Source organism: Puma concolor, chromosome B1, assembly GCF_028749965.1.
Source record: "Puma concolor isolate L17-30 chromosome B1, mPumCon1.1.hap2, whole genome shotgun sequence".
NCBI lineage: Eukaryota > Metazoa > Chordata > Mammalia > Carnivora > Felidae > Puma > Puma concolor.
This window is the reverse complement of record NC_141670.1, coordinates 120534166-120561983: the sequence shown is the minus strand read 5'-3', so window position 1 is coordinate 120561983 and position 27818 is coordinate 120534166. Positions and strand designations below refer to the sequence as shown.

Here is a 27818-nt window from a genome sequence, read left to right as displayed (position 1 = left end):
GGGGTGGTGTACAGAGAGGGAGACACAGAATCCGAACCAGGATCCAGGCTCTGAGCTGTCAGCACAGAGCCTGATGTGGGGCTCAAACTCACGAACTGTGAGATCATGACCTGAGCAGACACTTAACCAACTGAGCCACCCAGGCCCCCCTCCATTCTCTTCTTTAGACTGTCACAGTGCCTAAAGCGCGGTGATTCTGAATAGTAGCAGTACTGGAAGAGTTCAATTCCTAGTCAACAATTAGAAATTTATACTTCATACCTTTGAATCAAGCCCAAGGCCAGCACGAACCAATATGATAGACAGGGCTATGCTTCTCAAAGAGGAAGACCACTTATGCTTGATCTGTACATTATCACTGATGACAGGGATATTTCTGACAAGAAACCCAGCAAGAAGCATGCCTAGAATGGAGAAGTCAAACAACTCCTTAGTTGGTTTTCAAATAGAGAAGATATTTTTGGCATTTTTACTTTTTGAGTTCATGTCTCTTTAATATTCTTTTGTTTAACATTTTTGTTTAAATGGATGAAAGACCTAAATGTGAGATAGGAAACCATCAAAATCCTACAGGAGAACACAGATAGCAACCCCTTTGACTTTGGCTGTAGCAACTTCTTACTAGACACATTGCTGGAGGCAAAGGAAACAAAAGCACAAAAGAACTAATGGGACTTCATTAAGATAAAAAGCTTCTGCACAGCAACGGAAACAATCAACAAAGCAAAAAGGCAGCCTATGGAATGGGGAAGATACTTGCAAGTGACATATCGGATAAAGGGTTAGTATTCAAAATCTATAAAGAACTCACCAAACTCAACACCCAAAAAACAATCCAGTGAAAAAATGAGAAGACATGAATCGATACTTTTCCATCATGCAGATGGCTAACAGATGCATGAAAAGATGCTCAATCTCACTCATCATCAGGGAAATACAAACCAAACCATGATGGGATACCGCCTCACACCTGTCAGAATGGTTAAAACTAACATAAGAAACAACAGATGTTGGTGAGGCTGTGGAGAAAGGAACTGTCTTATGCTGTTGGTGGGAATGCAAATTAGTGTGGCCACTCTGGGAAACACTTATGGAGGCTCCTCAAAAAGTTAAAAATAGAACTACCCTATGATGTAGCAATTGCACTGCTAGGTATTTACCCAAAGGATACAAAAATATAGATTCAAAGGGTACATGCCCTCTGATGTTTATAGCAGCATTATCAATAATAGCAAACTACAGAAAGAGCCCAAGTGTCCACTGACTGATTAATAAATAAAGAAGATATGGTATATATATATATATATACACACACACACACACACACACACACAATGGAATATTAGCCATCAAAAAGAATGAAGTCTTGCTATTTGCAACAATGTGGATGGATATTATATATCCATATCCATAATATTAGTATATTATATATCCATATCCATAATATTAGTATATTATGCTAAGTGTAATAAGTCAGAGAAAAACAAATATCATATGATTTCACTCACATGTGGAATTTAGGAAACAAAACAGATGAACATATGTGAAGGGAAAAAAAGGGAAGCAAACCATAATATACTTTTTTTTTCTTTGAATTTTATTTTTTTCTTTTTCTTTTTTTATTATTTTAAAATATTTATTTATTTATTTATTTATTTATTTATTTATTTATTTATATCCTAGTTAGCATATAGTGCAATAATGATTTCAGGAGTAGATTCCAGTGATTCATCACCTATGTACAGCACCCAGTGCTCATCCCAACAAGTGTCTTCCTTAATGCCCCTTACTCATTTAGCCTATCTACCTGCTCATAATCCATAAGATACTCTAAATGATAGAGAACAAATTGAGAGTTGATGGAGGGAGGTGGGTGGGGAGATGGGCTAGATGGGTGATGGGTATTAAGGAGGGCACTTGTTATGATGGGCACTGGGTGTTATATGCAAGATGAATCACTAAATTCTATTCCTGAAACCAATATTACATTATATGTTAACTAACTAGAATTTAAATAAAATTTTCAATAAAAAATTAAAATAATATACTATATTAGAGGAGCTAAGAAAAGCCTTTAATATGCAAATAAAAATCATTAGAATCAGTAATGGAGTATTCAGATAGAAATGTGATCAAATTATAAATATAAAATGTTTTAATACAATGCCTAATTCAGTCACTCTTTTATGTGCAAAGTAAACAGCTCCTGAAGTTATTTGCTATGTCAGTTTACCTGAATTATCAACAAATACTTATGTGGATTCAATTTCACCCTCAAGCCAGGTACTTTAACAAAAAATACATAACTTGCGAGGTGCCTGGGTGGTTCAACCCATTGAGCATTCTGACTTTGGTTCAGGTCATGATCTCATGATTCGTGAGTCTGAGCATCGCTTCTGGTTCTGTGCTGACAGCACGGAGCCTGGAGACTGCTTCAGATTCTGGGTCTCCCTCTCTCTCTGCCCCTCCCCTACCTGTGCTCTCTCTCTCAAAAAATAAACATTAAAAAAAAAAAATAAAAAAAATAAACATAAAAAAACATGAAAAAAATAAACATGAAAAAAACATTAAAAAAAATCCTTGCTTTCCAAAGGCTTGTGAGTTATGAAGAAATGGACATTGCTCTGTCAGGTCAGCTTCTGATTCTTCTTTCATTCAGCCATTTACTGTTTACCAAATGCCTTCAGTATTTTAGACAGTACAGTAGGTAGTAGAAGTATAATAATGAACAAAAACTTGGTACTACATCTCAACAAGTTTTCAGCCTCTAGGGGAGTGAGATAAACTGACAACCTCAATTTTATGGAAGCATAAGGGAGTGTTGTATGAGTGAGAGAAGAGTAGTAAGTCAGAGGGATCGAAACAAGGGGAAGAACCGGGTGGAGAGTCAAGAAGTTTCTGGATGGGTTAGTAGTGTCTTCCAAGGTATGAAGAAAAGTATGACACATTCTGGGAAGTGTCAGTAGTTGACAGTGACCGAGGGAGCTGAGGAGTTTGCGAGAGAATCCTGCCCTCGCTGATACCACATGTCCCTACAACAGGAAAGAGAGACTTCTCCACCAGACACTGGGCTTCCAGACTGTTCTTCTCTAGCAGTACCTTCTTCTCAGCATGACCTTACAAGCATTACACATTAAATGACTAAACAAACTTACTATTGTTGCAATGTTCTGTATGTAAGCTATGAGAATGGAGACTAATGACAAGCATAGCTTTTGTGACTTGCTCCAGACACCGCTAGGCCAGGAAGCATCACTGCCATTTAATCTAGAAGAAGGTCTCGTAAAGTTTTGAATTCTGCAGTTACGGTCTTTCCAGAATTTTTGAAAGTGGGAACTAGCCAACCACAGTTGTTTTTTTAAAGAGTAATAAGGATAACACATGCTCATGGTGAATTAAAACATCACCAACAAGTAGGAAGTGGCAAGTACATGTTCTATTCCAACTGCAAACTTTCGATCTTCATTCTCCAAAGATTTTCACTCTTAAGGGTTTTCTTTGCCTTTCCAGAAAAGTTTGTATACCTATGTAAGCATGCCTCAGTATGTGTGTTCGTGTGCCTCATTTTCTAATAGTAGAAATAGTATCTCATTGTTTGGAAGTACTGTAATTTTTTGAACCAATTAATGGACTTTAAGGAACTTTTCAGATTTTTCATTACAAATAGTGCTGAAATGAGCAGAGTTCAAAAGAAATAATAATCTAACAAGGACTCAAAAATATGTTAAGAGTTTCTTTTGGAGTTTTGGGGGGGCGCGCAAGAGGAAGCATTTTTTTGTTCTCCAAATGAATGTGACAACAACTTCGCTGGGACACTGTTTCTGGATGGTCTGGATTGATATGGCCACCTGATACTGATCTGGCAGACGACCCCTTCACTCCTTTGTCAATGATGTGAGTGACTAACAATACATTGAGCCCTAGTTTTGTAGCATTTCTGTCTTACAGTTACTTCTACCATGGTTGATGTTAAGCTACCAACATGATGTCAATGAATGTGCAGTTGGGAAGAGAGAGCCAGTGGCACACCACTATATATTGTTTCCATAATTTCAAGAGCCTAGATAAGGAGAAAATGCCGTAAGTGATTAGTTTTGAGTATCTATTGGTTTTATTTTTAATGCAAGTTATTTAATTGTAAATATATATAATTTAATTTTAAAAAATTTCTGTGTTTAACAACTGGCTTACCAAACTCAAAATTTAATAATTGGCTTTTGGCTCCAACACATCAAATACAGAAATATTTTATATTTATTTCCCAAAGCTTCCCAAACTACAGTTTTTAAAATATGATTTACTCTTGAAGTCAGAAAGTATTTAGCACTTACCTAGAAGAGGAGGCAGTGGAGGTAATGTAGGTAACTTAATGAGCCCCAAAAGTTTACCTCCAATGATGGCACAATAGAATAGGATTATAATTCCAAATAGGTTTCCTCCAGGAAGACATTCGCTGGTAGTAATTGACCAAACTACAGCCCAGAGAAGAACAACCATCGTAACTGAAATAAACCAGGAAAACTAGTTTCTATCAGTAAGTTGTCATATGGTTTCAATATAATATAAAAATTTTAAAAATATCGAGCATACATACAAGTATTTATAACCATGTGTAAATTTTAGAAAGCATCAGTAATATGAACAATTGGGTAATAATTACCAACCATCTTAAGAAATAGGATATTACTAGTGCCTTTGGATCCACCCATGTGCCCCTCTTAATCCCATCTCCCATCTCCTTTCACACCATCAGAAGGAACTATGATCTTGAATTTTTATCATTCCTCCTTTTTCCTTTATAATTTTACCACAAATATTCACTCATTAATAAAAAGGGAAACACTGGCTATCTTTACTCTCTTCATAGGAACATGAGAATACCTGAATAATCACATTCTAGTATTTTAGTTCTGTCTTGAATTAAACACTATTATACTCACCTATTTTCCGTTTTGATCATTATTCATTATGGCAACTCAAATTTTTTATCTGGGACAATTATTTTGTTGCCTAAAGTATTTCCTTTAATAGAGGTATTTCTATTAGAAGGTGAAACATGTTTCCTTGTTTGAAAACCTTGTGTTGTACTAAAGTTTACACTGAAACAACAAAGACTCATGGGAAAACAGTTGGGCAGACAACTCAAAGCTTAAATCCTGTGACCAAAGTATTGACAAAAACAGTAATGATCCTAATAAAAGTGCTAGTGCAGTTAAATCTCCACTGGCATTTGCATTTCACAGTCTCTTTTTGGCAGACCCAAACCCTTGGAACCACACGTATTATTTCGAGATGTAGAACCTTGAAAGCATTTGCTTTAAATAGTAAGCAGTTCTGTCCAAATCTGATCCAGATTATAGCTTTCTCCATCAATCAAATATTTGTTGTTGTTGTTTTAACTGAGGGAAAGTGTTGGCAGCTATTTTGTTTGTAATATCAGCTTCTACATCCATATATGGTTTCATTAGATAGTTTAATGGTCTAGAAAGTTTAAAAAGCCTCTGAAACCCCTAAACCAGCAACTAACTGTCTGAAAAAAAAAAAAAAAAGTACTTCTATAGGGAGTTCAGCTTTTTAAAAAGTCTTCATTTTAGTAAGGCTTTATCTTTAATTGTAAGGAATCATATATCTGACCTTTTTTGTCTGTTCTTGTTTTTCAATGCGTTTTGCATTCACATGCCATTGTTTGGTGATGTAAAATATTAACATGGCAGGAGAAATTATGTACAAATGCAAATTTTCATGTTACACTAACACAATTCCTCATTTACCATCATATATGAACTAATTCATAGTTCAGAAACAGTGCACCAGAGCATGCTATATTTCTCATGAAGATCTGTTGGTAACAAATTCTTAGTTTTATTGATCTGGAATTATCTTTATTCTCATTCTTAAAAGATAGTTTTTCAGGGTATACAGTTCTAGGTTGAGAGTTACTATCTTCCAGTTCCTTTAAAATACTGTCCCTTGGTTTTCTGGCTTTTATTGCTGTTTTTAAGTGTCTTTTAGGAATTGTTTTTTTCCTTTGGCTATTAAAAAAAATTTTTTTTAATGTTTATTTATTTTTGAGACAGAGAGAGAGAGAGAGAGAGAGAGAGAGAGAACTAGTGGGGGAGGGGCAGAGAGAGAGGGAAATCTGAAGAGGGGAATCTGAAGCAGGCTCCAGGCTTTCAGCTGTCAGCACAGAGTCCGACATGGGGCTCGAACTCACAGACCGTGAGATCATGACCTGAGCCCAAGTCGGACGCTTAGCCGACTGAGCCACCCAGATGCCCCTCCTTTGGCTATTTTTTTTTTTTTTAATTTTTTTTTTCAACGTTTATTTATTTTTGGGACAGAGAGAGACAGAGCATGAATGGGGGAGGGGGCAGAGAGAGAGGGAGACACAGAATCGGAAACAGGCTCCAGGCTCTGAGCCATCAGCCCAGCGCCTGACGCGGGGCTCGAACTCACGGACCGCGAGATCGTGACCTGGCTGAAGTCGGACGCTTAACCGACTGCGCCACCCAGGCGCCCCTCCTTTGGCTATTTTTAAGATCTTTCTTTTTCTTTGGTTTTCTGCAATTTCAGTGTGATCTGTTCAGTACTTATGTTAATTTCCATATGGCTTCCTTTTAGTTTGCTTAGGATTTATGTTTTCCATCCATTCTGGAACATTCTGTCTTTATTTGTTTAAATATTTCCTCTTCCCTATTCTTTTCCCTGTATTTTTCTGGAACTATGATTAAAACATTGAACAGTCACAGTCTCTTCTCCATTTGGGTAAGCTCAGTTTTCATATCGTCCATTTTTTTTTTTTTTCTGTGTGTACTGCATTGTAATCTCTTCAGACCTATTTACTAGATTACCAATTTTCTTTTCACTTAATCTGCTGCCTAATCTACTGAGTTTGAAATTTCAATTACTTTATTATATCTTTCATTTCTAGAAGTTGGTGCTTATTGAAATGTGTTCAATTTTGTAAATAGTTTCTTGTTTTATACTTATATTTGTTACCTCCTCTTTAATTTCTTCATAGTTATTGAAAATATTTTATATTTTATTTTCTGATAATGCAAATTTTTGAAACGTGTTTCCTTGTGCATGTTGTGACTTTTGTTTTTGTTTTGTTGCTTTTGTTTTTGGCAACAGTGAGCTCTTCCCTGAAACTTAATCTTTGGGAATTGCTGAAGTTGAATGTCAGTTTTCCCAGATAGGATATGAATTTGCCCCTACCATGTGCTTACAATCTTCACAATCCGGGACTACTTTTAGATATATTTTCAGCTTGACGTTTTTTTCTGTGACTTTGGAACACAGATCAGCATGAAGTTACACATATTTAGCGGAGACTCTTTTCTTGCCCAGACAGCACTACAGTTCAGACAGTCAAGTTTAGCTGCGGGTCCCCTCTGCAGGGCAGGTTTACCTCAAATTCATCATTACATTGGGTTCCAGCTTTGTGTGGGTGAGAAGGAATGATTTCTCCTTTTTCTCCCAACCTGGGCAGGCCCACGCATAGCCTCTTATACTCTCATGGTTCTCAAAATGAATCTCAAGTTCACTGGTGTTTTGCAGAAGCCCCAGAGCGAAAGCCAGCTTGAGTGCTTATTTATCTCTCCTAGTCATACTGTTTTTAGTGTCTGATGATTTCCTGTTTTCTTGACAGATAAAAGGTATATTTAAAGAGACTTAAAATACTGTTTTCAGATGTTTTCATTGACATAAGTGAGAGGGCTGTTCATTGAATGTCATCCACCCCATTGCTAGAGATCAAATCCAATGTCTCATTTTTTAACCCTCACAGAATTATTACACATTTTGTAGGCTGTGATGCTATGAAATAACTAAAGCGCCTTCTATATCTTCCAGTTGGGTAGAGAAGCTGAAATTTCTATATAGTATGGGAAGTGTAATGGGATAGTAGGAATTGTAAACTACTAAATTTTACTTTATCATAGCACAAAATCAGTTTTGTACAAAATTCAGAAAGGTAGAATTAAGTTTTCCACTTCAAGACCACTTTTCTTTTAAACCTCTAACATTCCTTTCCTTTTTCATATTCAAAATGCAGTTCTAAATAAATAGTAAGTGTATATTTACAGGGTTTCTCTAAATCACATTTAATTCAGTTAGTAATTTACTTCTCATTTGGAAAATCAGATTTACTTAAGAAAAATATGTAAATATACTGAAGTGATACAGGAAGGAGTATAGGAAAAAAAAAAAAAAGAACAGTCTTGTAAGCCTAAGCAACAGAAGCACAGGAAAACAAGTGAAGAGGTGTTTATATATTATGAGTTCCCATTTCTCAGGCACCTTTATGGACAATGATCATAGAATTTTTAAAAAATGACTCTCTGGGATACCTGGGTGGCTTAGTCGGTTGTGCAACCAACTCTTGATTTTGGCTCAGGTCATTATCCCAGGGTCATAGGATCAAGCCCTGTGTCTGCCTTTGCACTGAGCATGGAACCTGCTTAAGATTCTCTCTCTTCTGGGGCACCTGGGTGGCTCAGTCAGTTAAGCGTCCAACTTCGGCTCCGGTCATGATCTCACAGTCCCTGAGTTGGAGCCCCGCGTTGGGCTCTGTGCTGATAGCTTGGAGCCTGGAGCCTGCTTCAGATTCTGTGTCTCCCTCTGTCTCTGACCCTCCCCCCATTCATGCTCTGTCTCTGTCTCAAAAATAAATAAACGTTAAAAAAAAAATTATTTTTAAAAAGATTCTCTCTCTTCCTCTCCCAGTGCCTGTCCCCGACCCCCTTTCTCTCTAAAAATAAAAAAAAAAATTAAAAAATGAGTCTCCAAATCACATCATTCATTTACACCCTTTCCCTAATGCAATCACTATCTGTTTTACTGTAAATGTTTTAACTAGAAATGTGCCATGATTTGAATGGTGAAATTTCAAAAAAATAATAAATAGGACAGAAAAGGTATTAAATTATATGTTGTCTTATCAACTGGTATATATTTTGGAACCTGTTTTTCTCTACATTTTTTAAATAAAGTTTGAGATTTTATTCTCATGCTAGTTTACAGACTTACCTAATTTTATTAAAAACATATGTAGAGGGGTGCCTGAGTGGTTCAGTCAGTTAAGTGTCTGACTTTGGCTCAGGTCATGATCTCACGGTTCGTGAGTTCGAGCCCCGTGTTGGGCTCTGTGCTGACAGCGCAGAGCCTAGAGCTACGAGCTCTGTGTCTAATAAATAAAAACGTTGAAAAAAAAATTAAAACAAACAAACAAACAAACAAAAAACATATGTAGAGCCTAGAGTATAACTGGGCTTCAACTGTACCAGTTGAGAATGGTAAAAATGTTTTTCAGAGCTCACAAATGAAGTATAACACTAACTGAGTCTGATTTTTTAGTAAACACAACTTTTAGACCAAATGTATTATATTCTTCAACATATTTACTTTGGGAAGATATATATTTACTCTAGTGGTGCTGTCGCTCCTCAATATCATTTTGAAATTGTCTTCAAATTCTCATTTATAGGGTGCCTGGGTGGCTCAGTCAGTTAAGTGTTCAACTCTCTGTTTTGGCCCAAGGTCATGATCTCATGGTTTCATGAGTTCGAGCCCTGTATCGGGCTCTGTGCTGGCAATGTAGTGCCTGCTTGGGATTCTCTCTCTCCCTCTCTCTCTACCCCTCCCCCACTCGCACTGTCTCTGTCTCTCTCAAAATAAATAAATAAACTTAAAAAATTAACAAAAAGTCAACATTTATAGACAATTTTCAAAGCTCTTTTTCCTACTACATTTCCTCCAATGTACAAAATACATACACTTCTCTCTCTCTCTCTCTCTCTCTCTCTCTCTCACACACACACACACACACACACACACACACACACACACAATTTCCTTTCTGAACAAAAAAACAGGATTACTGAATCTGAATATCCATCTATTCTTCAAATTGATATCATAATAATGTTTGGCTCCCTCCAAAAACCAAATCCATTCCTCAAAGCCAGTATGTGAAATAGTGCTGAGATAAACTCCCAAAGAAAAGTCCTCCAGGGGTGCCCGGGGTGGCTCAGTTGGTTAAGTGTCCAACTTCAGTTTAGGTCATGATCTCATGGTTTGTTGATCTCATGGTTTGTGAGTTCGAGCTCCACAGTGGTCTCTCTGCTGTCAGCACAGAGCCTGCTTCAGATCCTCTATCTCCCTCTCTCTGCCCCTCCACTGCTCATGTGCTCTTTCTCTCTCAAAAATAAATAAAACATTAAAAAAAAGAAAAATCTCCCAAATATTTTAGGTAATAGTAGTTGTACTGGAGTAAGTTGGATTGGAAACCAAGATTCTTACAAAATGATGGATTCATTTGGAAGCATAAATTAAGCTGTTTTTTCAAACATTAGTTGCATTACTTAATAGCGATTAAACCCAACATTTATGCAGTGCCTTTCTGTTTACAGGTGATTTCTCATTTTTCTCATTGGAGGCCTAATGTAATCCTGTGAAATTACTCACAGACAGAAAAGGAAAATGTCTTTGATCTCTGCTCTTTTCCTGCTAGCTGGAATGGTAGTAGCAATAGCACTCTAGTTTTTTTTTTTTTTTTTTTTTTTTTTAATTTTTTTTTTCAACGTTTATTTATTTTATTTTTGGGACAGAGAGAGACAGAGCATGAACGGGGGAGGGGCAGAGAGAGAGGGAGACACAGAATCGGAAACAGGCTCCAGGCTCCGAGCCATCAGCCCAGAGCCCGACGCGGGGCTCGAACTCGCGGACCGCGAGATCGTGACCTGGCTGAAGTCGGACGCTTAACCGACTGCGCCACCCAGGCGCCCCCTAGTTTTTATGTATACAGAAGTAAACTTCTTTTTGTTCTTTAAACCATATTATTTTGGAATCTCTCATTAAAACAATTTCATCTTTTACCGTCTCTTTCTGAATTATTTTTTACCATTTACATACCATTTGTTATCCCTCTAGCCAGCAAGCCATGTGGAGGGCAAGCAAATGTTTGTCCTAGTCTTCGCAAATTATTTGATTCAGTTGGTATTTCTTGTAGCTTTTTTTCACTGCTATTCAGGAGGTTACTTCCTTCTGTTGGTTCTTTTGCATCTATTCCTTTAGAGTTCATAACTGCTTCCTCCTGTGTTTAAAACAATTTAATAATACTTAAAACGGTTATATCTGCTGTACATTTTTATAGCTATCGAGTCATCAAATCACAAATCAAATTTTTACTGCTAGAATCAAGGCTAACACTTTATAGTGGAAATGCAGAGCTATACTAATAGCTAATCAGTGAATGCCTGGAACAAGAATTATGTTAGAGGAATATTTACCATTGAGTCACTATTTGTAGCATTATAAATCCTTGGGGTACACATACTATTTCATTTTGTTTTACAATACTGGGTTTAAAAATTAGCCTACTTAAGATATTTTTCAAGGCAATAGTTGGTTAATATATTAAAGTGGTTCAGAAAAGATAACTATTTGTGGTAAAAGTGAATTAAAATTCATTCATCTACTTGAATTTTAGCAATAAAAAGGGAGGGAAGTAATCACAACCATTCTAGGGGTGAGGCTGGGAACACAAAGCATTTCACAGGCTCTCTATTTTTCCAGCCTCGTGTAGGGCCAGCTGCTAATGAATCTGGGAAAACTGGTAGTCACACCTACTGTACAAATTTGGGGATTAAAAATGGGAAGAACTGTTAATTGAGTGATAGAGCATGAAGAGAACACAACTGTATCAGAGATCTGGAAATATATAGTCCCTCTCTTAAGGAAATGGTTGGAATGCTCTATATTTGATCGTAGGTTTACCTGTGTTTCTTGATATGTAGAGGCTGTGTGGTCCATTCCTGTGGATGGTGTCAAATCTTCATGTTCAATTGCTTTATCTTCATCTCCCATGATTTATAATTAAAAATAAGATGACACAAGGGAGAGGAATGGGAACTGTTTCGAAGGAGAAATAGTACAGATATGTAGCATCAACTTGAGATTTATATGAATGAATTAAGCAGTAATTTGAACAATTTAAATGAATGAATTGTACTTATTTTTTCCCTTGGAACTCTGAATGTCTAAAATATTTTAAATTAGACTATTCTTAACTTTCAATTGCTAACCTTTTCTTTGATTACAATATGTTATACTAATTCTTATTTACTTTCTACTTCTCCTGAAAAAGCCCTTGTTTATCATATTTTTATATGATGTCTTTCCCACCTTGTTTTCTGAGTTATATTTCAAATATTCCAAGCAATACTACTGTTAAATCGTTCTCTCTTATGGTCTGGCTTGATGAAACAGGAAATCTCCAGGCAATTTTTCTTTCTTTTTCTTTCTTTCTTTTCTTTCTTTCTTTTTCTTTCTTTCTTTCTTTCTTTTCTTTCTTTCCTTTCTTTCTTAATATAATTTATTGTCAAATTGGCTTCCATACAACACCCAGTGCTCATCCCAACAAGTGCCCTCCTCAATGCCCACCACCCACTTTCCCCTCTCTTCCACCCCTATCAACTCTCAGTTTGTTCTCTGTATTTAAGAGTCTCTTATGGTTTGCCTCCCTCCCTCTCTGTAACTTTTTTCCCCTTCCCCTTCCCCAAGGTCTTCTGTTAAGTTTCTCAAGATCCACACATGAGTGAAAACATATGGTATCTGTCTGTCTCTGACTGACCTATTTCACTTAGCATAATACCCTCCAGTTCCATCCACGTTGCTGCAAATGGCCAGATTTCATCCTTTCTCATTGCCAAGTAGTATTCCATTGTGTATATAAACCACAATTTCTTTATCCATTCATCAGTTGATGGAAATTAGCCTCTTTCCATAATTTGGCTATTGTTGAAAGTGCTGCTATAAACATTGGGGTACAAGTGCCCCTATGCATCAGCACTCCTGTATCCCTTGGGTAAATTCTTAGCAGAGCTATTGCTGGGTCATAGGGTAGTTCTATTTTTAATTTTTTGAGGAACCTCCACACTGTTTTCCAGAGCAGCTGCACCAGTTTGCATTCCCACCAACAGTGCAAGAGGGTTGCCATTTCTCCACATCCTCGCCAGCATCTATAGTCTCCTGATTTGTTCATTTTAGCCACTCTGACTGGTCTGAGGTGGTATCTCAGTGTGATTTTGATCTGTATTTCCCTGATGAGGAGCGATGTTAAGCATCTTTTCATGTGCCTGTTGGCCATCTGGATGTCTTCTTTAGAGAAGTGTCTATTCATGTCTTCTGCCCATTTCTTCACTGGATTATTTGTTTTTTGGGTGTGGAGTTTGGTGAGCTCTTATAGATTTTGGATACTAGCCCTTTGTCCGATATGTCATTTGCAAATATCTTTTCCCATTCTGTCGGTTGCCTTTTAGTTTTGTTGATTGTTTCCTTTGCAGTGCAGAAGGTTTTTATCTTGATGAGGTCCCAAAAGTTCATTTTTGCTTTTAATTCCCTTGCCTTTGGAGATGTGTTGAGTAGGAAATTGCTGTGGCTGAGGTCAAAGAGGTTGTTGCCTGTTTTTTTCTCTAGTGTTTTGATGGTTTCCTGTCTCACATTTAGGTCTTTCATCCATTTTGAGTTTATTTCTGTGTATGGTGTAAGAAAGTGGTCTAGTTTCATTCTTTTGAATGTTGCTGTCCAGTTCTCCCAGCACCATTTGCTAAAGAGACTTTTTTCCATTGGATACTCCTTCCTGCTTTGTCAAAGATTAGTTGGCCATACATTTGTGGGTCCAATTCTGGGTTCTCTATTCTATTCCATTTGTCCATGTGTCTGTTTTTGTGCCAATACCATGCTGTTTTGATGATTACAGCTTTGTAGTAGAGGCTAAAGTCTGGGATTGTGATGCCTCCCACTTTGGTTTTCTTCTTCAATATTACTTTGGCTATTCGGGGTCTTTTATGGTTTCATACAAATTTTAGGATTGTTTGTACTAGCTCTGAGAAGAATGCTGGTGCAATTTTGATTGGGATTGCATTGAATGTGTAGATTGCTTTGGGTAGTATTGACATTTTAACAATATTTATTCTTCCAATCCATTGCTTCTTGGCCTTTTGGCTAAGATCAAGTGTATTCTTCCAATCCATGAGCATGGAATGTTTTTCCATTTCTTTGTGTCTTCTTCAATTTCCTTCATAAGCACTAGGCAATTTTTCAATGTTGAAATGAGTCGCCAAAGAAAAACCTATGGATTCCATCATTTTCAGAGAAACTAGAATCACTAATTCTTGTCTGGTTCATATTTCTAAATTAAAGTTAAAATAATAACATTGGTTGAGTAGCCACAATGTCTTAGACAACTGAGACATGTTGGTAGTCACTGTAGGTAATTCAAAGATTACAAAAACATATTTTTTGTTCTCTATAGGCTGACGATATACCAGGAAAAATAAACTTACATGAAGTAACTAAAAAACCTGTAGGACAGACCTATAGCTTGACTCTGTAAACTACTTCAATCTCCTCTCTCTTGGCTTCTCATGCTATATAGGCTGAACAACCAAATACTCCAATTCCTGGCCACTTCTGTAGCTATAGATAGCCATGTGTCACAGTTCTGTGTAATGAGATATAAGTGAGAGTCCCTAGGGAGAACTTTCATTCCCAGACTATAAGGCAAGGCTTTTTGAAGATCATACTTTTATTCTTCGTCCTCTAACATTTCTCCTTCTTCTTCCTAGAATGTAGATACACTACCTGGAGGGCCAGTGACCATCTCTCAACCATGAGAAGAAAAAGCCCTATACTAAGGAGAGTAGAAAATTAAGATAGGAGGAGCTGGTTCCTTGACGATACCCTTTAATTGCTCCATCAGTCTTGGATGCCAAGCTTCAAGTTAATTGTTGAAGCTACTGTTAGTCAAGTGTTATTTTTACTAGTAATCAAACTTACTTCTAATGCAACAAGTATAATGATATTACAATAGAAGCACGAACTACAAACCCTGGTATAAGCAAAGGGAAAATTATGTGAGAGAAGGGAAAATCTAAATCAATACATTTGAGTGTCTAATATGTGCCATACACTATGCTAGGCTATAAAGATAAGGATTAATTAGACAAGACCCCTGCCTCAAGGAATAATTTTCTGTTTAAAAAAGTGCCAAGAGGGGCACCTGGGTGGCTCAGTTGGTTGAGCATCCAACTTCGGCTCAGGTCATGATCTTGCGGTTCATGGGTTCAAGCCCCACATCGGGCTCTGTGCTGATGGCTCAGACCCTGGAGCCTGCTTCTGATTCTGTGTCTCCCTCTCTCTCTGCCTCTCCCCCATTCGTGTTCTGTCTCTCTTTGACTTTCAAAAATGAATAAATGTTAAAAAAAGTGCCAAGATGTTTGCATTTAATATTCCCAAGAAAATTATATCCTTTCTACCACTACCACCCTCACCATCACCATCATCACCATTTTTCTTCCTTACAAAATACAATGTTGGCCAGGGTGGTATCTCAAAAAACCTTCAGTTTGGTTTTTATACTACATATAATAAGTTCATGTACATATAACAATATATGTGTGTATGTATGTAGATACAATTTTTTAAGTTTATAAATTTATTCCAAAATTTAGACTCATAATGAGAAAGAATGGCATTTTGATAGGAAAAATGTTGGGCTCAGAGAACCCTTGTCTTGAAGGTATGGAGGCATGGAATCCAGTGGGATGTCAGGGGAAACTTTGTTGGAGCATGAGGTGTAAGGCTGAAAGCAATGGCAAATGAAGTGGGAGAGCTAGGATATCATTTCCCAAACCATGGCACTTGCCCTTTACCCTATGTAGAGAATAACCCCCTCATATAGTAAGTGATGATCTGCTGGGTCTGGAGTTAGACAAAGCTGGGTCTGTAGTCTAGTTCTATTATATACCGAATTTCTTAGCCTCTTTGTAACTAATTCCTTATTTATAAAACGGAGATAAGAGTGGTTCCAACCATGCACCTGGTAAGCATTCAATAGTGTTGGTTATGAGCCACTCCTGTTCCTTCTCCCTACTTAACATAAATCTCTAAGATTCTTTTTGCCCTCCTTATTAAACAAGACAAGGTCCCCCCAGCCCCATGTTGAAGAATTTACTACTTAATCCCACTGATTTTCTTTGATAATGCCCTTTACCTCTTTCTTTCAAGGCCAACTTCTTGATAAGGTGGATGGAACACTCACCATTGTCAGTTCTTCACTTGTTCATTAGTAGAATCATATAGGAAATCTTGAGCAGTGTTACTAGAATCATCTCCTTTATCAAATTTCTAAAATCAGCCAATTCTGCCATTTATGAAGAATATTTTTAAATAACCAACAAGTATGAATGACTATTTCTAATAGCAACCATGTTCATGGCACTTACTGTTCATAGTCATTGAGTCTTGAAATTACAATAGTATATCCCCTACCAATAAGTTGGTTTCAGCAAAGAAATCAGAACATACACAAAAATTACCTTTTAAAGGGGATAAGATATATCATGAAGTCCATTAAAAAGTGGGGGAAGTTTATACTTCTTTTTTTTAATTTTTTTTTTCAACGTTTATTTTTGGGACAGAGAGAGACAGAGCATGAACGGGGGAGGGGCAGAGACAGGGAGACACAGAATCGGAAACAGGCTCCAGGCTCTGAGCCATCAGCCCAGAGCCTGACGCGGGGCTCCAACTCACGGACCGCGACATCGCGACCTGGCTGAAGTCAGACGCTTAACCGACTGCGCCACCCAGGCGCCCCTGGGAAGTTTATACTTCTTATAGAGAAGCTCTCAAGTCCTCACTCAGAGCCCACTAACTTTTAAAACATTTCAAATGACTTGATATATATCAAGTCACACACACACACACACACACACACACACACACACACACACACACACTGGAGTATTACTTAGCAATCAAAAAGAATGAAATTTTGCCATTTGCAACTACATGGATGGAACTAAAGGGTATTATGTTAAGTGAAATTAGTCAGAGAAAGATAAATATCATATGACTTCACTCATATGAGGACTTTAAGATACAAAACAGATGAACATAAGGGAAGGGAAGCAAAAATACTATAAAAACAGGGAGAGGGACAAAACATAAGAGACTGTTAAATATGGAGAACAAACAGAGGGTTACTGGAGGGGATTGTGGGAGGGGGGATGGGCTAAATGGGTAAGGGGCATTAAGGAATCTACTCCTGAAATCATTGTTGCACTATATGCTAACTTGAATGTAAATTAAAAAAATAAATTAAATAAAAAAACCAAAAATAAAAACATTTCAAATGACTCTCCTCATCTGGTTTCCAAACCCTCAGAAGAAAAGATGTTAAAAGTTACATGTAGGAAGAAATTGTGATAGAGGCAAACTGAAAGCACCATAAGTGACAGCTGACAGGAAGGAGATAGAAAGATAGGAATTTAAGGCTATAAAATGTGGGGATATCTATCTTTTCCATATTTGTAGTTTTGGCCTCCCAAACATCTCCCCCCCAACAAGCTTTTTGATAACAGCATACTAATTTTCTTTTGTGGAATCCACATCTCCTCTATTCTCCATCCATGTGGTTCATATGAGACTCATGTCCTCCTCACGTTCCTTATCTCCATGCTCTACCAATGCTCTGGAGATGAGGACAAGCCTGGCCAATGAGAGAACTTCTTCCCCAGTCATACTGATTGTTTTAGGCATGAGCATGTGATACATACCTGGCCAGTGAAAGTCAACTTTAAGGTGTTCACTGGAACCATTGAGAAAGAGCTTTCTTTCTGTTGGGGTTGCTAAGCCCAGACTCACTATTGACAACCCTTGTGACATACAGAAAAGCCTTTCAAAGAATGAAGTGACCACAGAGCAAAGCAGATCCTTAATATGGAAGGAGAAAAAAGGAAAGTCCCAAATTAATAACCACACTGTTGATTTAACAGGAAGCAGCTCCTTGTCAGTTATAGGTAAGCTAATAAAGTCCTTACTAGTTAGAGTTGAGTTTCTGTCATTTGCCACCAAATGAATCCTCAGTAAGAACCTTCATACCTGAATTGGCCCTGAAGGAAGTCTTGTATAATAACAAATGTTTGGAAGGTGATTTTACATCTTCAAGAAAATGAAAAGAAAAAAAAAACTGATGTGCTAATACTTTTGGTTTTAAGAGGCATTAAAGTACATAGCATGGTTTAGCAATGTAAAAAGAATGTTAAAGAAAATGTGGCATTCAATAAAATAGATGTCAGTTATCCAGAAAGTTAAGTGAAATGCTTTGTTTTCAACAATGCTATCTATCTATCTATCTATCTATCTATCTATCTATCTATCTATCTATCTATTTACTGGAAAAGACAGAATCCCAAGCAGGCTTCATGCCCATCATGAGGTCATGACATGAGCCAAAATCAGGACTAGGATGCTTAACTGACTGAGCCGCCAAGATGCTACTTAATAATGCTATTTAAGTAATAAATGCTATTTAAGTGAGACGAATAATATTTTACTGTGTTCATAAAAGTCTTTTAAAATATTTTGTCCCAGTAAAACTTCATGAAGGCTGTTAAGCTGAGATACTGGGTGTCTGGAATGGAGAAATTAAAAAGTGGGGAAATATGGAGAAACTAGTTGATTTCCTAGTAATTAAGAATTATAGTTTAATGGAATAATAAACGTTGGAAAGGTTTTAGAAATTACTTGGTCCAATTTCTTTAATATTCACATAAGAAAACTAAAGCCTAGAGAAGCTAAATGACTGTTTTCAACTAACATAGCCAATATCAGGCAAGCCTCATAGTAAAACTGTATAAATATTTGTGAAATGAGAGAATTCTTTAATCTATATCTTTGATTTCAGGTTATTTCTACTAAATCACTGCATTATATTTTTATATATTTTTGCTGTAATATTTTATTTAAAATCCCACTCACATATAGTCATAATTAACTATAAGTTTGAAAACACATTCCATAATAAGTTTGGAAAATATTTTTATTTTCTATCTTGTATCACCTTCAGCTTTATTCTTTCCCATTGTTATGAGTGTGATAGAGTTTATTATAAACAAAATATTTTATTAGTCCATTTAGGTTGCACAACATTGGTGACAAAATAAATGAAACAAGAACTTTATTCTGTTCTCATGACAAATATTGCTTATATATTCTGAAATTATTAGTTAATTGGCTAAGCAACAACTTGCCATTTAAATATGCCCTAAGATTCTAGGGATTAAGGAGCTCTCTTTTTAAAAAATCCAGTTAGTCTACTGTCATACCACCCTGAACACTCTCGATCTTATCTGATAAAAAATCCAGTTAGACTAAGATGCTTTGAGAGATTTTTGTATATAAAAATATGACACTAAGAAATAGGAAGGCAAAGCACATTTTAGATAAATACTAAAAGTGCCTATATACAGAAGCAACAGTTTTTTTTCTGCTTCTCAATCAAGACGTTGTATTATTCTGATTGATACACAACAATAAACTACATTAAACAAATTTATCTCACATCAAATGGTGGAATTTTACAGATTTCATAATTCAATCATGTTAATTTAATCAAAGTTCTGTGACTCAAATATAGATTTCAACAGAAGAATGTGGTTTGACCTAAGCCAAAGGATGTGGCTGTTATGACTGTTGTGATTACCCACTTGCTAGAAGGTTAGTAGATCAAGTTCTACAAACATATTCAAAAGTTGTTGGTCACTCATGCCTCTCTTTAGCATTCCCAGTATACAGAATTTCCTGCAGGACTGATCCACATGCTTAGAAACCATCTTGGCTTAATTTGAGCTTTATGTTGCAATACTAGGAACATATGCCACCAAAATCATAGAGCTGTGGACTTGAAAAGAACAGTCTCCTAAGTCTTTCCTCCAAATTTGAGAGAAAATTGCAGATGAAGAATCACGGATAAAGAATAGGAACAATATGTATGAGCATTTGCAGGTAAATAAATAGGAAAAAAAAGTCTGTAAATTGTAGTTGCCTTTGGGGAGGGAAATGGAATCAGAGTGGTTGGAATATCATTTTTATTCTCTATATTTTTGCATTGTTAGGATTTTTACAATAAGATTTTCTTATGCAATTCAAAATACATTTAAACGTTATGTAATTCTTAAAGCTTTAGAGAAAAGAAAATGATACAGCTTTCCTCAGTAATAGTATTTTTCAGAGATAAAATCTGGTAATTTCCCTTTAGATAATCCCATTGCTACAATTTAAGTTAATTTTTTTGTTTTGGGGGTTTTCAGAGACGATGGGGAACTGCCTAGCATCTTCTACAGCAGTTTTCAAATATTTTTTAGGTCAAAAAATAATCTTTCATCAAATAAAACCCTACCCTGAAATCCAGCAAATGGGACAAATAAAGGGGACTGCAGGAGCCGTGTCCACTAACCCCTACTTCTCCTGGCAAGTGAAAGACACTTTGAAAATCACTTTTGCAAATATGCTCTCATATACAGAAGGCTGTTAAATCAGCCTTCTCTTTTTCAGGTTATCTTATTAATCTAAATGTTTAAAAGTGCTTTCTGTAATATTCCAGAGGAAATAAAAGAACTCTCAATTTGTGAATGTCCATAGACTCTTGGTCAAGTAAAATATGCTTACTGCTATCAGTTAAATTACTGCTAAAGGATCATTACATAGATAAAGGCTGGTTATTCTTATTTCTGTCTGAGGTAGGGACAGACCAACACTTAATGGGGTAATCTTAATGAGAATTTACATATATGGCTGGAGTACTGTATGTGTTATTTATACATTTGAAAGAACATCTCAATGACTACCGATTAGGTACTCTATAATGATTATAACAAAAACTCCTACCTTTGGTGTTCAACCATTCATGTGTTGGAAGTGGAAGCTCAGTCTGATATGTCTATGTAGAACATATAGAAACCTTTCAGTTTCTGGATTCTGCTAATCAACTGCTGATCTAATGCTCATTCCCCAAAAGGAGACCCACCCAGCAGTGAGGAATTCAGGTCAAGTGAAGGGTGGGACTTAAAATTTCCTTGAATTAGTTAACTGAAATGACTAAGAATGTTTCCCTGAACAAAATAACCTTATCTGAAAGTGTTAGGTGTGCTGACCATATGAGACCAAGCAACCAAAGGAAAACAAGTACTGTTCTATTTGGCTAACTGATACAGTGATTTGGTTGAATCATCGTGAAGTAAAACACTATGTAATGAGATACGAATATAAGGAAATTACTCCTAGGTAAGAAGGGACCCAATACTTGCTTCTCCTTTCTAATCTCTCTCCCAAGGACAAATGCATTTAATTAAAATTTAAAATATTACCTCTAGGCCTACTAAAATCTGATTCCAAAGATTCGATCTCCTCAAGTGGGGCAACCCAACCTATTACCTAAGAGCCATTACTCAGGTATGTCAGTGTGTACCTTCCCCACCCTTAGGGATAAATCATTATTGGTCTAAATCAATCTCTGTAACACCATTCCTTCATGCCAGCTGTTGGTTTAGGGCTGGGCATGATTCACTTCTCACCAATGAAATCTGTGGGCAAGGCTGTTGGGGACCACTGGATATGATATTCCTTCCCCCTCACCCCCCAAAAAGAGGCAAGAACCCTCTTCTTTTAAAAAACATTTATTTAATTTAAAAATTTTAATTTTTTAAAACAATTTTGCAGTACCTTTATTCTTTTTTTAAATTTTTTTAATGTTTTTATTTTTTTTTGAGAGAGGGAGACACAGAATCTGAAGGAGGCTCCAGGCTCTGAGCTGTCAGCACAGAGCCCGACGTGGGGCTCGAACTCACGAACCATGAGATCATGACCTGAGCCGAAGTTGGATGCCCAACTGACTGAGCCACCCAGGTGCTCCAAATTTTTAATTTTTAAAATTGCACCTATCTATTTATTTAGTTACTATTTATTTTTTCTTCTCTTCTTTTTGTCTTTAAACTGTGTATCTGTGTGTTTGGGGGGGGAGGGGATGGGGCCAAGGATGACGACTGTGTTTCTTGGAACTCTAGCAGCCATCATTTACCATGAAGAAAAAGACAAAATTAGCTCATGGAAAGCAAACTAAATCTTGATATCATTGGGCTACGGAACAAACCCTGGATCCAATTACCTCCATACACCTTGTGTAAGAAAAGTAAATTTGTATTTTTGAAGACAATTTTAGCTGAATTTCCTATTACCTGCAGCCAAAAGCAGCCTAACCAATACAACAGGTGATTTTGATGCAAAGCCAGTTCAGAGAAGCTCTGATGAGCAGTAATGGGAACCTTTGGCTCATATGTGTTTCCCTAGCTTCTTGACATGGTGCAAAATCTTCATGGAGGATGAACAATCAGAATACTGCCTCTGTGTTGCTATTTATCAAAAATATTCAGAAAAGAATATTTAAGTAGCTAAAAAAAAAAATCAGTGCCAAGGTTTTTAGTGCCATTCTTTTAGTCAATAGAGATTACAGAGATTGTAAGGTTATATATTTTTCCTTTCCTATCCCTGAAGTTTGGTTGTAATATTTGAATAGTGAATAATAACAAGTTGGGCTTATAAACATTTGATGGTTTTCTAAATGTCTATTCATGAAGCAATTACAACCACAACAAAACAGCACTACTATTACCACCTGAGGTTTCATTTTTTGCTTTTTCTATCTGGTAAAATTCTACTAGTCATTCAAGATCTAACTCAAATGTCACCTTCTCAATTAGTATTTTTTAACTTCATGTAGAGTAACTCTGTACCTCTTTTTTCTCTCTGTGGAGTCATTCATTCATTTACTTAACAAACATCTATTAAACTCTTGCCAGATTTTAGCCCTTGTTCCAGGGATTCAAGAATGAACAGTCTGAGGGATGAAAGATACAGCATAGAGAATACAGTCAATGGGATTATAATAATGTTGTACAGTGACAGATATAGCCACACTTGTCGTGAGCATAGCATGACATAGAGACTTGTTGAATCACCATGTTGTACACCTGAGACTAACGTAACATTGTGTGTAAACTATACTTCAATAAAAAAAACACACAAAAAAGTGAACAGTCTGACATAGTTCCCACACTCAAAGGCTGTAACGTAGTCAGAGAATGATTCCTTAAACAACCTTAAACTCATTCCTTAAACAACCATAGTAAAGGGTGGTAAGTTTCGATATTAGGCACATGAGATAACAACTCTATCCCTTTACAGTTGGTGAAGTTCATCAGACTTTTACTGATTTTCTGTGGTGTGTAAAGCACAAGAGATACAAAGATTACTGAGATGCAGTCTATTCTTGAGGGACGGAAGGAGACTGATACATGTTCATCAAACCAGTTTCCTGTGCGGTCTGGGCACACAGATAGTAGACATTTCCCAGTCTCCCTTACATGTTAGTGTGGCAAGTCATTGAGGTGTGGCCAATGGGATGTGGGCATAAGTAATGTCTGCCACTTCCATTTTTTACCTATAAGAAACTTTCATGCAATCTACAACATACCTCCCTCTACAACATACCCTGTCTAATGTCTGAAAACTAAGAACTTTCAAGGTTTTAGGGGATGACAAAGCCATAATATAAAGACTTTGGGTTCCTCACTGAGTAGAATGACACCCACTGAACACCTGATTGGACTTTACCTGAGTAGAAATAAGCCTCTACTATGTTAAGGTACTGAGATTTTGGAGTTTATCTGTTATAACAGATAGTTACGGCAACTGCTGAGGGCAGAGCCCAAATGAAAGCATTCACATCATTGCAAGCCCCTGAATCTAATCTCTTGGTTTCATTTCCCTTCTAAAGAAATGGAAGAGATTAGGGGATCCTGGGTGGCTCAGTCTATTTAGTGTTCAACTCTTGATTTTGGCTCAGGTCATGATCCCAGGGTTGTGGGATCAAGATTCTCTCTCCCTCTGCCCCTCTCCCCTGCTCACGCACGTGCTTTCTCTCACTCTCTCAAAAAAAAAAAAAAAAAAAAAAAAAGAAATGGAACGGATTAGGTTTATATGACTCTTAGAGGCCACATAGCAAACATATTCATCAGTCAGTGCAGAACATCGAAACCACTTCAGGTATTTTAAGCAGGAAGAGGTTTTACACAGGGAATTAAGTGAATTGTTTAAAGGCTAGAGACTGTTGAAAGGGTTAGAAGAGTAGGTTCTAGATTGGGCCTCCGGGAATGACTTCTAGAACAGTAGTAAATGAACTGTTGAGGAATGTACTATTTTTGCTACAATCAGAAGGCCCCACAAGAACTACAGAGTTCAAGGACACCATTGTAGCTATGAGTCCGAGAAGCTGGGATCTGGAAGCTGCCTGGGCAGGGAACACAGACTATGTTCACCACTTCCCTCAGTTGCTTCTTGATGGCCACAGAGCTAGTGATTCAATATGATGATGCTGAGTCTGGCTGTCACCACTGTTGTAAGTCCCTCCCCACACCCACAGTTGTGGAGACTAGGACTGGCAAATCCTGGACCTTCCTTGCCAAGAGAAAACAGCAAAAAGTAGCAAGGAGATGGCCTCTGTCTCACCTCTGCCTTCAAAAGCTCAGACAAGTTCATCTACTTGCCAGACACTAATGTTACATCTAGAACTTTGGCTGGATTGGAGTCTAAGGAAGTGTTTTTAGCTCTCCAGTGTCTCCTATAAAATAAGGCATGCTGGAAGCAGGTAGGGATCGATATGAGTGCCAACCTTCTATATCCAGCACAGCAACTTTTGGAGTAGACTCCAAGACAGACCTGTATCACTGAGTTCTTCCCATTTTTTCAGAAATCCTTTAAAAAAAAGGGCAAGGGGCATCTGGGTGGCTCAGTCAGGTTAAGCATCTGACTTCGGTTCAGGTCATGATCTCATGGTACATGAGTTCGAGCCCCGCGTCGGGCTCTGTGCTGACAGCTCAGAGCTTGGAGCCTGCTTCAGCTTCTATGTCTCCCTCTCTTTCTGCCCCTCCCCTCCTCACACTCTGTCTCTCTCTCTCAAGATAAACAAACATTATGGGGCGTCTGGGTGGCTCAGTTGGTTGAGCATCCGACTTCCGCTCAGGTCATGATCTCACACTCCATGAGTTCGAGCCCCGCGTCGGGCTCTGTGCTGACAGCTCAGAGCTTGGGTGGATCCTGCTTCAGATTCTGTGTGTGTCTCTCTCTGTCCCTGCCCTGCTCATGCTCTGTCTCTCTTTGTCTCAAAAATAAATAAAAACATTTAAAAAAATTAAAAAAGAATAAACATTAAAATTTAAAAAAAGCAAACATCTACTCAATAGGGTTAGAATTCTAAAGATCTTAATATTCTAGTAAATATAAATTTGTGAATCAGTCACTTTGCTCACGTCATTAGTACAGCATGAATCACTCTACCTAGTAACTTGTTAAGTATATTCTGATCCATTGGATTTTGAGGTATTGAATGGCAGAAACTGTAGTTAGTTCATATTTGTATTTCCTGTCCCCATGCCTGCTTGGCCCAGAGAAGACAAACAGATATTTGCTAAAGTTAAATGTTTCATTCTGAACTTAGAAACAGTAAGCCAGAATTTCATGACAGCAGTTTGTAGCAGCAACAATGTCAGGTGGAGGCCCCATTACAGAGTAGGGGAATAGGGTTTCTGTCTTTCAGTGAAAACAGAGGTTAATGTGGCTAAGGAAGGTACCCGCCTTCTCTGTCCACTGGTGTTGTCCATTTCTTGAAGGGAGGCTAAAGTCAATGGTGGCTTTCTGATATCAATTTTTTAGGGCAACAAATCACCAAAGTCTTCGGTGAGATACCAAGGATGCAACAACAAGGATGAGATAACAAGCTGCTGCCTGGTAAGTAAAAAAAGCCACAGGCAGTGTGCACTTTCAGCATGTGGTTGTTCTCCAGCCAGTGGGATCTGATGGTTCTCAGCATCTTGGCGGTGCTAACGTAGCCCACAGTAGCCACAGCCTCTGGTGTTCGAGAACTAAAACACAAACAAGAAAAACACGCTCTGGACACTCAGTGTCCTCTGAGGGCTACTCACCTGGCGGTCTCCAGCGCAGGAAGAGTGGGAGACGGGCTAAAATATCTTCCGGGGGAGCCTGGTCCAGCCACGCGCGCGCATCGCCCCAGGCGGAGCCGGAGGCTGTGAAATACGCTTATATCTGGGCCCTGGGCGCGCCGCGGATTTCCGAGGCTCCGCCTTCTCTGCGCGCGCGGGGCGGCCCTGTGGAGGGAGGGCCGTCTGGTCCGGCGGCGCCTGAGTAACACCGTGAGCGAGCCCGGGAGGGGCCCGGCCCCAGGCGGCCGCCCCACGTGCCCTCCGCCGGGTCGGGGTCTGGCGGCGCGCGGCCTTCCCGGGCTGTGGTGCCCGGCGGGCCAGCCGCCCGCTTGCCGAGATGTCGTGCCTCACCGTCGTGTTTCAGTCGTGCGTTCTGGCTGGGCGGCCGGCTCCCGGTGCCGGGACGAGCGCGTCTCCCCCGGGAAACTCGCAGGAAAGGCCGCCCAGCGAGCGCGGACCCCGGCGGTGACTAGAACTCTGGAGAGGACGCGCAGCGCTGGCTTTTCTGGAGTCGGGAGTGCAGCCCCGACAGCCAATTACGAGGTTTAATGTTCCCTAAACCCACTAATACACTTCGGGTTTTAACTCCACCTTTCAGCCGTGCTTTTCGAAGTGTCTTCTCCGATGCGGTGGGAAGATAGCATTCTCCGTTTGGGCGGCCAGTTAGGCGGGATTAAAGACTTGTCCTTCCCCCTTGTATCGCGTCTTTAACAGGAGCCCTTCTTACCGCGTTGTTGTAGATTTGAACCTTCCCATCAGCAGTTTCTTTTTCCATTAAAACTCCCTTCCATTTCTGTGTCTTCCTTTTCTGTATGTTTCCCGGCTCCAGGTAAGTGTGTGTATATATGCGCGCGCCCCGTTCGGGGTAATTTTCATTTCCTTCAGAAATAAAAATGGTCTTACCTAATTTTCACTTCTTGGCTCAATTTTAATCACCGCTTTTCAAGCAAGGGGGACAATGTCAAGTTAATATCTCCACCAAATAAAAACCACTCATTCTTGTCTCTCAGCCTCCTTTGTGGGCAGGACGGATGAACCTACGTTCTGTACAGTAAACTTCAGGGCATCTAAAGTGATTATTACTGTATTTTCCTAAGTCGAATTCTTCCTCTCCTAAGGACTGGGGAAGTTTCTAGTGGTATCCAGCTTTCTCTTACCACAGGAATGAAATACAGTTTTCCTTTTGTTTCAGTCATATGGTCTTCATCGACACATCACCCGATTTGAATAACACGACTTTGGAGAGGAACACTGAACTTTTTAGTTAGGTTTTACCTGCACTTTTATTGTTTATAATGTTTTATAGTTTATAGTTAGATGAGAGCATGCAGTCTCAAGAAGCATTTGTTAATTAGAATTCATTTTCAAGAATTTATCATTTATTTAGAATTCATCTGTCATAGTTATACACACACCCGTATACTTGCTCACAGCATGAAGTACTTCATAACATACTTGTAAGTTTCGTTGTTCCACTACTCCACTTGATAAGAAGTTACAGCATTTTGAATATGATACACCAAAAACAAAACACAAAACAAAAACCCAAGTCATTTGGCCCAGCTCCCTTATTTCACAAACCAGAATACTAAAATCTAACATATATCCGGTGACTTGGTCTAGTCACAAACCAAGTGTTCTGTGATGCAGTTGTGGAAACCTGGTCCAGAACCCCAAAACAAATCCTGTATCAATGGACTCTTTGGGAATGCTGGTCAATTTTAACTTTTTTTCATCAATCACATAATACTCTTCCTCACACATAAAATGTTATCCTCTCAATGTCCATTTCAAAATTTTCCTTGTTAATATTAGTTGTTAATTAAGTTTCTAAGAGGAAAGACTAAGAATAACTGCTCCTTTATTATCTATATTTGCATCATACCATTTGGTCTTTTGAAGTAGCAACAAGTAAAAAAC

General features: G+C 38.1%; 1 protein-coding gene across 2 annotated transcripts in view; it reads right to left on the bottom strand.

Annotated features, from left to right (window-relative positions):
- SLC9B2 (solute carrier family 9 member B2) overlaps positions 1-27111 on the bottom strand; it is a 51904-nt gene extending 24793 nt beyond the window's left edge. For both annotated transcript variants that reach the window (XM_025921934.2, XM_086704484.1), the window contains exons 1-5: positions 25881-27111; positions 11779-11913; positions 10915-11095; positions 4332-4502; positions 262-404 (exon numbers count right to left, since the gene is read on the bottom strand). In XM_025921934.2, the coding sequence (XP_025777719.1) occupies positions 262-404; positions 4332-4502; positions 10915-11095; positions 11779-11868 (585 nt within the window). In that variant the 5' untranslated portion in view covers positions 11869-11913; positions 25881-27111. The remainder of the gene's footprint in view (positions 1-261; positions 405-4331; positions 4503-10914; positions 11096-11778; positions 11914-25880) is intronic.
- Positions 27112-27818: the final 707 nt, after the last annotated feature.